At 45.4% G+C, this 14,434-nt stretch overlaps 1 protein-coding gene across 1 annotated transcript in view; it reads right to left on the bottom strand.

Annotated features, from left to right (window-relative positions):
* ADAMTS7 (ADAM metallopeptidase with thrombospondin type 1 motif 7) overlaps positions 1 to 14,434 on the bottom strand; it is a 142,044-nt gene that overhangs the window by 63,050 nt on the left and 64,560 nt on the right. Inside the window, exon 16 of the mRNA XM_074966661.1 lies at positions 9,143 to 9,284. Within this exon, the coding sequence (XP_074822762.1) occupies positions 9,143 to 9,284 (142 nt within the window). The remainder of the gene's footprint in view (positions 1 to 9,142; positions 9,285 to 14,434) is intronic.

The following is a 14,434-nucleotide window of genomic DNA, read 5'->3' as shown; positions in this document are numbered from 1 at the left end:
CCACTTACTCATAACCTTGACTAGCTAAAATAGGAAGCATCTGGTGAAAGGATAAGAAAGATCCCCTGCTGACTCTTCCTGCAATGGGCATGTTGTTCATTATTACCTATGACAACATTGTGTATGACAAACTTCATTTCCTTTCAATTATAAACAGTTGAAACATTAAAAAAAACCACCAAAAAACCAGCTGTGAACCAGTCTCTCTGCAGGTGGAGGGAGCTGCACCATTCGAGGAGCTGGAGGGTTTCTCAACTTGCAATCATGGATAGTTTTTGCTCCTCTGTATATATTGCCAGTTGTAAGCAAGGCACCGTGCTAATCCACACTGATTATGCCTCAGCTGGAGTTGTATGTCCAGTTCTGGGCGCCACGTTTCAGGAAGGATGTGGATGAATTGGAGAAAGTCCAGAGAAGAGCAACAAAAATGATTAAAGGTCTAGAACACATGACCTATGAGGGAAGATTGAAAAAATTGGGTTTGTTTAATCTGGAGAAGAGAAGACTGGGAGGGGCATGATAACAGTTTTCAAGTACACAAAAGGTTGTTATAAGGAGGAAGGAGAAAAATGTTTCCCCTTAACCTTTTAGGATAGGACAAGAAGCAATGGGCTTAAATTGCAGCAAGGGTGGTTTAGGTTGGACATTAGGAAAAACTTTCTAACTGTCAGGGTGGCTAAGCACTGGAATAAATTGCCCAGGGAGTTGTGGAATCTCTATCATTGGAGATTTTAAAGAGCAGGTTAGGGATGGTCTGATAATACTTAGTCCTGCCACGAGTGCAGGGGACTGGACTAGATGACCTCTTGAGATCCCTTCCAGTCCTATGATTCCATGATTCTATGAACATCCACAACCCAAAATGGCACCAGCCTTTCCTCCAGCCATATTTTATTTCAACCTCATGTCTGGTTTGTTGCCCACTGTCACCTCTAACACCCTCAGCATCTTGACTTTCTATCAAGTCTAAGAGTTTGCAATTATTTCCCCCTAAATGTACAGTTTGCATGTTTCCTAGTTGAGTTTCAATTTATTATTTTTCTGCCAGTGCTTCTAATTCCTCTCAACTGGCTCACAATCATTTGGCTGCTTCTATTTGTTTATGCAGAACTAGCACGCTCAAGAACATTCACTAGTTGGGTGTTTTTTTCCCTTATGAAAAATCTGTGTGTTCAAAACTAGCTCAGGACCCCAGTATCTCGCAGGTAAGCAGAGAGCTCAGCTTATCATGGGAGCTGTGTGCCAGCCCCCATGTATTGATGGATTTGCTAATCTCACCAATAAGCATTGATATACACCAGTGTAAGAGATGGTGTAAATTAGCACAGCTGAGGTGAAGTGACCGGTGCTCTGCTGAGTTACACCAGATGAGCACCCCTCACTCAGTCACCTACGCTAGATTCTTCATGCAGCCTTGGTCGCCCCTGAAATGACAAAGGCCATGGCTCCCACAGTAAATGCTTGTTAGGCCCAGACCACGCTCCATAAACTGCACGTTACAATAAAAATAAAAATCCCCAGTTCAACACCTGCTTGCTTTGTCCCCCTGGAGGTAACAAAACCTGGCCTGACGCTCAGATTTCATTTCCTCGAGGGGGTGACCTTTGCCCTACAGAGCTGGACCAGTGAATTTAATAGGATCACAAGATGGTGTCACACTGTTTGCACAAGCAGTCCCATTAACAGCATGGCTGGCTTACCCTCTAACCTTAACCTCTTTCCTTAGCTGGGAAAGAGAGTAATTCATTACTACATGGGAACTAAAACAGAATGTACTGCAAGGTACAAGGGTCTGAAATTACTAGCAGGCGAGCATATTGTTTCAGAAATGTCACTATTTATCAATTATCAGAGGGGTAGCTGTGTTAGTCTGTAGCCATAAAAAAAACGAGGAGTCCGGTGGCACCTTAAAGACTAACAGATTTATTTGGGCAGAAGCTTTCGTGGGTTAAAAACCCGCACGTCTTCAGATGCATGGAGTGAAAATTACAGATATAGGCATAAATATATTGGCACATATTATAACTGTATCTGTAATTTTCACTCCATGCACCTGAAGAAGTGGGTTTTTTACCCACGAAAGCTTATGCCCAATTAAACCTGTTAGTCTTTAAGGTGCCACCGGACTCCTCACTGTTTATCAATGTACATGTTCCTTTCAGCCCCTTTTCCCAGAAGCTACTAGAGCCAGAAAGGAACATGCTTTCGGACATGGAGACACTTCCTTGGTGTAAAAGAATAAATAAATCAGCAGTTCACTGTGCTCAGTAAGACCAACCAGGGCTTTGGAGTCTTTCTGAGAAAGGCCTGGAGTACAGAACAGCCAGGTGGGCAGGACAAAATGCTGGTAAAAGTTGAAATGATCAATACACATTGCAGGGAACGTTGTCATGCCCTTGTAGTGGCTGGTCATTTTCTGCTAGGTAAATTCAGGGTGTAGAAATGGACCCAGGACTCTAGTGTTTGAATCAGAGCAGCCAGGGGTGGTGATGGAAGAGAGGGATCTGGGAAGCACAAAGAAAGAGGAAGCACCATTTGCCACCTGCACTGGGTTGATAAGAAATGGGTTAGATGTTCTGCGGGTATAGCTATAGGGTGGACAGTTAAGAAGAGTAAGGTGAAAATGATGGGTTTTAGTGATCACAGGTGAGAACAACAGACCAGTAAATAACTCCTCTGTGTTTCTATAACACCTTCCATTTGAGGAGCTCAAAGCACTTTACAAACACTAATCAATGGAGTCTCCAAAGACCTTTTAGTGGGTGTGATTATTAGCTCCATCCTCCAGACAGGGAACCTGAGGTTCAAGAAGGTTAAGTGATTTGTCCCAGAGCTGGGAACAGACACCAGGTCTCTTGACTCCCACTTCTGCCCTTGAGCCACAGGCTCATCCTTCTTCTCTTCTTGTCTACGCTGTGAGTAGAAATGATTTCATCAGAAAAGCGCTAGCTTGTCAAACCACTGAACTGCAGGGTAGAGATTAAATCACGTCAAGAACTGTTGCTGGACTCCGATAAACTTTGGCAAGGCCAGGTTGCCTTAATCTCAACTAAGTGCAATGACCCTCATGGGCCTTCTCTGTGCCACAGTGGCTGATGATCTATCTCTGTGTTTAAACAGTTCAGAGCAACAAGCCTGGTACAAAACAGATGTGTTCTCTTTGCTAGCAAGTTGCAGCCATTGCCACATTCACTCGGTGATGCCTCAGTGTTGGTATTTCTGGCCTCTGACTTGTGCCTTTCATCTCATATATACTGGCCTGTGGCATCGCTGGATGAATTAAGCAGGGAAGAGAGGCAGTGAATAGCTTCTTTGGACGGACAGATGTTTTATACTTAACAGTGACAGAAAAGAAAATGCAGAAAAATTATCTCCCTCAGCGAAGAGTCCAATGGAATTTACTAGGGACAAACCCAACAAGGGTCTATAGAAATTATGCTAAGTACATACAGGGCCAGGTCCTCAATGTGTGTAAATAGTGTAGCTCCACCGACTGACAATGAAGCGCTGCTGATTTACACCAGTGGGTGGGACACAGACTTTTAATAGAGAATTATACGTGTCCTTTCGATCAGTTTTTGAACCATCCTAAAAGAGTGTGAAATAATAATAATAATAATCCCCAGCTCTTAACTAGCACTTTTCATCAGCAGAGCTCAAAACATTTGACAAATTATCATGTCAGCATCATTATCATGATCCACGTGTGACATATGGGGAAACTGAGGCACAGAGCAGGGCCGTGACTTGCTCAAGGTCACCCAGCAGGCCAGCAACAGAGCCAGGAAAGAACCCAAGTCTTAATAAATTCTATAGGGCAGTTCAGAGAACCTACAGAAAGGCTGTTGTTTTCCGCTACATTTTCTAGAGTTTTTCCATGCATGTGGGATGAGAACTTAGTGGGGTGTTAGATGTTCTGGGCTAGATTTTGCTCTGGAGGCCCATCCAGCTGTAAGGGTGTTCCATGCACAAAGCCTCCAGGAGAGCCAGGAGAATCTGGTTTCTGGCTTGTTGTTTGAGAGGGTGCACCTATGCTCTCCCTGGGAGGGCCCAGCTCAACGAACCTTAGCTGGGCAGAGCTAATCCCCTTGCTTTAAGCTCCCTCTGTTCCTCTTGACGGGGAATTTAGGGCTAGCAGTGGTGTTAGACTCATGTAATTGTGCTGCCAGAATGCAACGGCTGGCATGGCCCCTGGCCCCAGCTCATGGGAGGGGTTGGAGAAAGCAGAAAGTGCCTCTGTGCTATACAGTTCTGCACAGAGGTGAGGTATGAGTGAGCGCTAGATATTCGTATTATTTATCATTAATCATGTTTACTACAGTAGTGCCCATGGGTTAACCAAGAACGGGGCCCTGTTGAGCGGAAATGGCAGTGATTCTCAAAGGAGCGCTTTCAATCGTATAGCCTGCCTCGGGGTCTCCAAATAAACCGGCCCAGCGTAAGACAGCTACCGCAAGCCTACTGTAAGCAGCGGACTTTACCGCTGTCCGAGTGGGGGTGGAAGATCTCACCCACGTGTCTGCTGTGAAACGCTAGCCCCCTCTAGTCGCACTATTGTTACAGCTGAGCTGAGTGGAAACCATCAGTACCAGTGATTCTGGTGAGCTGCTGCAGTGTTTGACTGTGCACAGGGCTCGCTCTTTGGTTCTGCTGCGGCTAGGGCCTATCTACAAGCTGTCAAAAGCATCCAAGATTCCCTGCAAATAAGGAAGAGATGTGGAGGCTCGTTTAGTGTTCGAATGACAACCATGCTCCAGGGACCCACTAGCATGCAGCCCTGACATCTCCCAGTTGGCAGGCTGGTAGCTTGCGTCTGTGATTGGATATCGGTTTTTTACAGATGTACTTTTGGCAACAGTATCAAAAAAAAAAAAAGTCTGACTGGCAAGAAGCCAGCTCCTGCCCTGTTGACCCTCTCAGCGAACGGCTAAATCGTCCGATCGCGCTTCCTGCGTCCCTCTGGCAGCCCTGGTCGGGAGACGCAGCTACGGGTGACCTCGCGTTCCACAAGCAGCTTTGACACCCTTTTTCTGAATTCTTGCCGCGCGCACTTCTGCTGTGCCTGTGGAGAGCTGTAACTAACGATAAAACCAAGATGCTGTGAAGTCCGGCAGCAGAGGGAATTCCTGGACTCTGCTGAGAAGAGGAAACTCCCAGACCACTGGGCTCAGCTTTGTCAGTGAGGATTTTCGGAGGGTATTTGGCGCTGGTGAAATGTGTGAGGTTGGCAGCCCTGGTGCCTGAAGGCCTGTTTATTTACAGGACAAGCACAGCACAAGCCTTCCCACACCACTATGCTCTGATCCTGAGCTGCCGGAGCCTTGTCCAGACGAGGGGAATTTTGCACAAATTGTTGCTCTCAGTCCCCTTACTATGTGGCATGATGCTTCCAGCATCATGGTGGGCAGGGGAGAGCCCTGGGTGCCATCAGACTGCCGTTCCTGCTCCTGTGCGGGTGGTGGAGGTGTGGTGGGCAGCGGCGCAGCCCCCTAAAATGCCAGCCAGTGCAGCTGACATGCACAAGCCGAGTGGGAAATAAGCTATGCTGGGAGTATGACTGATGCAGCTTCCCCCATGCAGCAAGGGAAAGGAAGGGAGAGAACTGTAACTCCAAGGGCAGACGGTGATACTGCAGCCTTGCCCTATGGCATTAGATGGTAGTAGTAAATGCCCTCTCAGACCGCCTCCATGGAAATCAATGGGCCTGATTCCGATTTCACACCACTTTTACATCTCCATTGACTTCAGCAGAGTGACTCCTGATTCACTCTGGTGTAAATAGGATCAGGATCAACTCAGTGGGGCAGGTTGGATAGCTGTGACTCTCTCTGACCATCTTATTTCCTATTCCTTCTATTCTGAAACATGATAAATTAAAACAAACAAGCAAATCCCAAAGTGAAACTGATTATAAATAAAAATGAGTGAGCTAAGTTCTCTGTCTCTCTCATCTCGATCCTTCATCACACAGCAGTGTGCTCTTTGAGGCACTAGTCCCAACCAAGTGGAGAACCAGTATAAAAATCTAGGATTTTGAGATGTGCCATGAACCCTCATGTTTCAGGGCATACGCCAACCTCTAACCATTGGGGCCTAGGTGGAAACGTTCTCTGGGGATAAGTTATTACGGATTTACTCAGTGCAGAGTTTCTTTGGCTGAAGCAGCTGGCACAGGCCACTAGGTTACATTAAGAATTAGGAGTTGTAGGGATAAAGTTTTCTCAGATGGCAAAAGCATCTTTGGACTGTTGGAAATGTAATCTGCCGTGTGTGTGTGTGTGTGTGTGTGTGTGTGTGTGTGTGTCTTACCCGCCAACCCTGCTCCAGTTAAGGATAATGGCAAACATCTCCCATGAACTTCAGTGGGAGCAAGGATTGGGCCCCTTTGTCTTTACATATTTGGGTCAGATACTTTATTTTTTACATTTATTTAAAAAGAGAAATAACTACTTGGAAGTTCCAAAAATATTTACAAGATGTGTGCCTAATGCCCTGTGAGATTACTGTCCATACTTCTCAAGGTACCAGTCTCAGGGGAGCTATAAGAGATGGCTATGCAGATTTTTTCTAAACATTCTCAACTGATTACAAGAACGATTCAGTTAGAAACAGATTTCTTAGAACCCACTGCAGGACAAAGAGGAAAATCATGTAAGATTTTCCACAAACTTTCCATGTACCCAGGTCACTGAATCTCTCTCTCTCTCTCTCTCTCTGAGCAGCGGGAAATACTGACCATAATAATAATGTAATATAATCCTCAGTGGCTTCTGAATAAGGCCATCAGCAGTGCAGCGCTGGCTCCTACATTTGCAAACTGTGCACTCAAGTGTGAGCCTCTTTGCAAGGCAGCTACACAAAACCAAAGTTTTACATTCAGCTGCTAGACCACAGTTCGCATAGTAGCCCCATGCTATGTCGCCGCTCACTCTCAAAACCAATGAGAAAGGAAGATAATATGTCATTATAAAGCCATAACCAAAACGAGAGACAGATTCTTCTCGTTTCTGTTTATGGAGTAAAATCAAAACAAAGTGCTCTGCTGCTTCTGAGAAGCTGGAGAGGAGGCAGAGGACCACACACACACACACACCTTGAAAGCTTCAACCTCCCAAGGGAGCCATGGAATCATAGGAAAGAAATCTAAAGTTCAAAGACATGTAGCAATGTATATGCCTCTCTGCTGTATCTCTGTAACAAACACTTGAAAGTTTAACCTTCCTCATATTGGACAAGTGGTTCTGTAAAACTCACAGACAGCTGTACACTCCTTAGCCTCCCACTCTTCTAACTGCCGAATAAATTGTCTCCATTATTCTGCCAGTTTGGAAACTCACTGGGACTTGTAGTTTACTTGCAGCCTGACCAAGTGTCATTAATTAACACTGCAAAATGTACATTGGCAGTGCTGGAGCTGTGTTTGTCCCAGGATATGAGAGAGACAAAGTAGGAGAGGTAATATCTTTTACTGGACCAACTTCTGTTGGTGGAAGGGACAAGCTTTAGAGCTTCAAAGAGGTCTTCTTCAGGTCTAGGGAAGGAAAACAGAGTGTCTGAGCTAAATACAAGTTGGGACAGATTGTCAAGCACAAGGGGTTTACACATGCTATAGGAGACCATTTAAATTTAAAATGAAGCGGGCAATTAAGGGTTAGTAGAAAGTGGGGTGTGTTACAAAGTGTTGTGATGAGCCATACGATCAGGGTCTCTGCTGAGTCCACAGTTTATAGTGTCTAGCAGAATTGTGAATTTAAGTTCCCAGGCTTGGCTTTGGACGGTGTTGTGTGGGTTCCCTTGGATGACGAGGAGTGAAAGGTCAGATGAGGGGTGATTGCTTTGACTGGGTGACAGGGTGTTTGGGAGCTAGCTTTTTGGGAGCGGGTCCTGGTCTGGACCCCAGAGCAGAGGGTGGGACTGGGGTCTCCTCCCAGTCACAGGGGGTGTGGAGCCCAGCAGGCTGAGCTGAAGCCTGGCTGAGGAAAAGCCCCAGAAAAGGTGGAAGGATTTTTGTTTCCATTAGAGACATTTTTAGACTTTTAGTTTGGGACAACTGGGACCTGGAAAGGTGCACGAAAGATGGTGTCCTGGCCGCAGGGCCGAGTTACTATGCAGAGACACAGTCCCGGTGCTGGCGTGACCATTGGCAGGGGGCGCTAGCCCAGTGAGAGAGCTGTGATGTCTGGCTGCGAGGGGGCACCTCGTGGTGAGTAGCCCATTACACACATCCTGAAACAGGCTGTTGAAGCAGACAGACTGATCACCAGGGAGGAGGAGGAGGAGAGCATAGGAGAAAGCTGTGGAGGGAATGGCAAATCACGGATATAGATCAAGGAAGAGCGTGAGCCCTGCCCTGCATGCTTCAGGGATCTGCTGGGATGAGGCATTTCCATGGAATCTCTCAAATCTGATCCTCTGCGAGATGCTTGAAATTGTTTTTTTTTAAAATAGTGTTGTGCAAACCCAAATACAGGCAATTTTATGTTTATTCAACTTCTCTAAAACTCTTTTGTCTGAATCAACCAGAAGGCCCTGAAACCTCCAGACAACCAGCATGGTAACAGGACACCAAGTTAAGAGGAAAAAGCTGATAAAGTGCAGTCTCCAAGCGCCTGAGCTCCGCAGGGGGTCTGGTCTGGATATTTATGACCCCAGCAGCTGTTTCTGTGTTACAAACCCACTGAAACCTAAGGCCAAAGAGTTTCTAAGACAAATGTCAGCAAACTGTTCTGATGTGTATTTCCTAGGTTGTGATGTAAAATGTGGCACAAATGAATTATTTTGTTTTGTTCCCTTTAAACATGATGTTTATAGAGATTTGGGCAGAACCGGCATGTTTCAGACCTATTTACTGGGGAGGTTACACTGTACCCATGAGAACTAGACCTATTCTGGTACCTTAACTTTGATGGTAACCCCCAATGATTAAGCAAATATTTTAGCATCATACAGATCTGATCAGTGGACTAGCTAATAAAACTGATTTCAGATGGGATGTGCTGAACCAGAACTCCTTGGTTTCTATGTGTATGGAATACTTTACAAAAATCACCTCTATTCCACTTACTATTGTAAAGTAGTGTGTGAGAGCAAGGCTACTGGTTTTAAGCATATAAGGTCAACATGAAAAGGTCGACAAACTTACCTGTCCCACATGTGGCAGTGCACTTAGTCCAGGAGCCGTATCGCCAGAAGAACTCTGCGGGCTGAATCTCATTCTCATGGTCAGACTCCCTTCGGATAGTGTACTGGTATCGAACCCCTGGGTTCGTCTCCTGGAACAGCAGCTGTGAGGAGATAATCAAACCAAGTCACAGCTCATTCAGCAACGTAACCACTTTCCGTTGGCATTGATTGGGCTTTTCGGCATCTAGTATAGGTCAAGACATTGCTATGCAGCAGTATAACATACACAAACATACTTGCGTGCGATACAGTGATCTGGAGAAGACTGGAGAGAGTACTGCTCAATACACAAGGCCCTTAGGGGTTGTCTACACAGCAAAGACAAATCTGCAGCTGGATGTGCTGGCTGACTTGGACTCATGGAGTCGGGCTGCCAGGCTGTTTCCTTGCCATGTAATCTTCTGAGCTCAGGCTGGAGCACGAGCTCTAGGCCCCTGCAGCGTGGGAGGGTCTTTAAATGCTGAAAAGCTCAACCAGAACACACCGATACTGGGCCAATTTTAGCGCCCACACTTTGAGTGGAGCTACTTCATTGACACTGGGTGTAAATGAACTAGCGTGACCAGATGTCCCAATATTATCGGGACCATCCCGCCATTAGAGGCTTTGTCCTATATACGCAACTATCCCCCCCTCCAAAAAAAAAAAAAAAGGTGTCCTGATTTTTCCCACTTGCTATCTGGTAACCCTAACATGAACTCAGGATCTGACCTTTAGCCTCTTGTTCAGGGGATCACTGGCAACAAATCTGACATTACTATAGAGATGTCATTCCCTGGCTGATTCAACTGCAGCAGTAAAGGAAATGCGGAGGTGGGCCTGGATAATTCATAATCATAGGTTCGAAGGCCAGGAGGAACCATTGTGATTATCTCGTTTGATCTCCTCTATAGCACGGGCCATACAATTTACCCAGCTGGCCAAGTGTAGCAAACTTATTATACATTAAAAAGAAAAGGAGGACTTGTGGCACCTTAAAGACTAACATTTATTTGAGCATAAGCTTTCGTGAGCTTAGTCTCAAATAAATTTGTTAGTCTCTAAGGTGCCACAAGTACTCCTTTTCTTTTTGCGGATACAGACTAACACAGCTGCTACTCTGAAACCTGTTGTTATACATTGATTCACACAGCACCTTCTGCAAGCAACAAAGTGCTTTCGAAAGTACAAAAATAAAGTGTTTATAAAGATCACTTCTCCTCCCCCACCACGGAGCTGCAGCCATCACAATTACTCCAGTAATGCTGCCCAGGAGTTTTAGAACAGGGGGGAGAAAATTAGCAAATCCAAGCGAAGCAACAGGGAAATTGCGGTAGGTGCAATGCCATTAATCCAACTGAGACCTATTCACATCAATGGGGCTCACACCTCTTGTTTTGTCTTCCCTCCTCCCCCATAAAAGTGCCATAGGACCTTTGATAAGGGTCCAGACTGTCAGGACTTTGGTTTTATGTCTTATCTGACAAACCTCACCCCCCAAAACACAGTGCCTCCTAGCACCACATCAGCTTAGTGAAGGTTGGTGGTGTTAAAATTTTAGCCATTGCAAGGATATTATGGTCAGGAAATAGTTAAAGGCATTCCCTTCTAATCAGAGATGAGGCCAAGCTTCCAAGTGCAGGCCAGATCAGGACTTTCCCAAAGTTCTTGGTGGTTTGGTTCAGTTCCTTATATAAAGGGTAAGCCATGAAGTTCAGGGCCAAGCTTTCCCAAAGGGGAGAAGGGTTTTGGCTCCAGAGTGCAGGCTGAAGTTCATCTTTAATCCTAACTGAATGAAAGGAGAATGGGAACAGGCTGTGTTAATTGCAGACTCAGTAGATGAACTCTTCCACACTCTGTGGAACATACCAAACTTTTGCGCGGGCCAGAGGGGAGCCATTGGATGTCTGCCTGATTACCTGGCTCTGAGCTGCCTGAATGCTAGTTCGTGTAAATTACTCTTCCTGAGATCTCCACTGAGGAATTTTATAAGTGATGGGAATTTCTGAGGTTCTCGCTTTTCCTGGCTTTGTAGGCGAGACTGGCTGTTGTCACCCCAGAGAAAGGCAGAGAAGAAATGCTGATGGTGTAGAACATCAGGAAAAACACTGTTATGTGTGAATCATTAAAACTGACTTGTCTTAAGATGGTGTGAGAGGGAAGCCAGAAGGGAATGCAATTCAAGTTTGTACTTTAATAGGCGACGAGAGAGTGGGAACAAAAATCTTCTGGCAGCAGCATGTTCTAGAAGTCGTTCCTGTGAAGCATTTGAGCTGGTCAATCATAAAATGAGGCCTTTGGTTAAATCTTTGTGAGAGGAGTTAAAATACATTTGTTTTTAAAATAACTTTCTTGGCCTATGTCATTTCCACTGTTGTCATGATCATCTGAATAAAGTGGGTGGCTCACCCTACTGACTTGGAGACAAAAGTGCCACTTTTCAGAGTAACAGCCGTGTTAGTCTGTATTCGTAAAAAGAAAAAAGAAAAGGAGTACTTGTGGCACCTTAGAGACTAACCAGTTTATTTGAGCATGAGCTTTCGTGAGCTACAGCTCACTTCATCGGATGCATAGCATATCGTGGAAACTGCAGAAGACATTATATACACACAGAGACCATGAAACAAAACTTCCTCCCACCCCACTGTCCTGCTGCTAACAGCTTATCTAAAGTGATCATCAAGTGATCATCCAGGAAGGCCATTTCCAGCACAAATCAAGGTTTTCTCACTCTTCCCCCCCCCCCCCCACACACACACAGACACACATACAAACTCACTCTCCTGCTGGTAATAGCCCATCCCTCTTTGAAACCTCTCTTTATAATGTGCATGATAATCAAGGTGGGTCATTTCCAGCACTAATCCAGGTTTTCTCACCACCACCCCCCCCCCACACACACCCCCCTCCAAAAACCACACACACAAACTCACTCTCCTGCTGGCAATAGCTCATCTTACAATGTGCACAGCAATAATCCAAGTTTAACCAGAACGTCTTGGGGGGGGGGGGGGGTTGTAGGAAAAAAACAAGGGGAGATAGGCTACCTTGCATAATGACTTAGCCACTCCCAGTCTCTATTCAAGCCCAAATTAATAGTATCCAATTTGCAAATGAATTCCAATTCAGCAGTTTCTCGCTGGAGTCTGGATTTGAAGTTTTTTTGCTTTAAGATAGCGACCCTCATGTCTGTGATTGCGTGACCAGAGAGATTGAAGTGTTCTCCGACTGGTTTATGAATGTTATAATTCTTAACATCTGATTTGTGTCCATTTATTCTTTTACGTAGAGACTGTCCAGTTTGACCAATGTACATGGCAGAGGGGCATTGCTGGCACATGATGGCATATATCACATTGGTGGATGTGCAGGTGAACGAGCCTCTGATAGTGTGGCTGATGTTGTTAGGCCCTGTGATGGTGTTCCCTGAATAGATATGTGGGCACAGTTGGCAACGGGCTTTGTTGCAAGGATAGGTTCCTGGGTTAGTGGTTCTGTTGTGTGGTATGTGGTTGTTGGTGAGTATTCGCTTCAGGTTGGGGGGCTGTCTGTAGGCAAGGACTGGCCTTTCTCCCAAGACTAACACCATTTCCTGAAGCACCTGGGTTTTCCCTGGAGGTCTCCCAACCAAATACTGCCCATCCCCAACTCTGGTTAGCAAATATAATCTGTTGAGACCATAGCCCCTGGTGATATGGCACCAAGCAAAGCAGTCAGCAGAGTCACACTAACTTGCAGTGGTCTAAGAATTGCTAGTGCAGAGAGCTGGAAAATAGCGGAGATGAAATAAGTACCCAGAACAATCTTCAGTTAGCAAAAACACACTTGAAAAAATGTTATGCATTCCTCCCATGTGAAATGTGGGGCTCGATCTCCGCATGACTGAAATGGATTCACTGGTTAATATCAATTCAATCCAAGCTGCCTCACATACCAATCAGCAAAGCCACAGCACTCATGAAAGCTTGTGGGCTTAGCCTTGTTTTCTTAGCCTAAGTGCTTCCATTATCGCCAAAGCTCTGTTGTTCTTGGAACTTTGGTGGAGCAGAGGGCTTCCTTCCAAGAACCTTCTGATGAATAGTGAAACCTCATTGTCAGAAGGTTTTAATTAGGTTACAAATCCCAGGAAGCTTTTCAGAGATTTTCTGGTGTAAGGCATTCCGAATGGTTAACATTAACAAGGGAAAACGATACTGACAATGTTAGGACAAGAAAACTTTATGATTTCTCTTATTTCTTTCTAAAAATGATAAATATCAAGTAAGCAGATGTGTTAATACAAACTAGCCTTTCCATCAAAGCAGAAAACATGGCCAAAGTACCATAGGTTGCTGCTTACCTCACCACCACTTCTAACCCATCATGGTAGACTGGTAGCTCCAACATGCAGGAAGAGGCGCCTAAGAAGCATGAGGTGCCATCAAGAAAGTGAAAATACAGTTTTAAGAGGCCTTGAACCACTAAGCCAAACTCTGTAAGGGACTGGGAGGGTCCCATAACATGGCAGCAGTATCAGGCACTTCTTATAGTTAATATTTAATTAACTATAAGATAAATAAATAAAAGCCACTGGCTGGATTGCCAGGGTTATGCTTCCTGAGAGTTTGGCCAATTATGCAAAACTTTTGTGCCATGAAGCACAGCATAGACTCTTTGGCCAGTGAGGCTTGGGAACGCATGACTTGCTCTACAATTAACTTCTGCAAGGAAAGGCTTGGGTTGCAAGAGCATGAAGAAGGGTGTCCCAGGTTGGACTGAGATACTTTGCCTACAGGTTTTTGTTTACAAGTAGAGACAGAAACTAGTATTTAGCTCCTGGAAGAGGACTGTCAAAAACTGGTGGTGGCATAATGCATGCTGGGAAACATATTAATTGCAAATAGAAGACATAACACTCAAATAATACAGGGACAATAAGAATATAGGGCCTGATAGCGCACTGCTTTGCACCTTCTGCTGCCATGTGCACCTGTACAAAGTGGGCATGATACAGTGTCCAACCAGAATTCCCCACTTACTTACACCAGTGGTAACTTCAAACACCCACACGGCACTGAGTGCATGATCCTGCACCGCTGACTTCAGCAGGCAGAGGGTCAAGCCCTCACCTTGCACAGGCGTAAATGGCAACACAGAGTTCAAGGAAGCAGAGGATTAGCCCCAGGATCTCCCGTCTCCCTCCCACCCCACTCGTGGAAGGGAATGTCACAAGGCTGTGGATGCTGGGGGTTGGAGTTCCATTTGACACATACAGCAAAACTTGGCATCCCAG

The sequence above is a fragment of the Natator depressus genome, chromosome 10 (assembly GCF_965152275.1).
Source record: "Natator depressus isolate rNatDep1 chromosome 10, rNatDep2.hap1, whole genome shotgun sequence".
Classification (NCBI taxonomy): domain Eukaryota; kingdom Metazoa; phylum Chordata; order Testudines; family Cheloniidae; genus Natator; species Natator depressus.
Note: the sequence above shows the minus strand (reverse complement) of the source record. Positions and strands in the feature narration are given on the sequence as shown.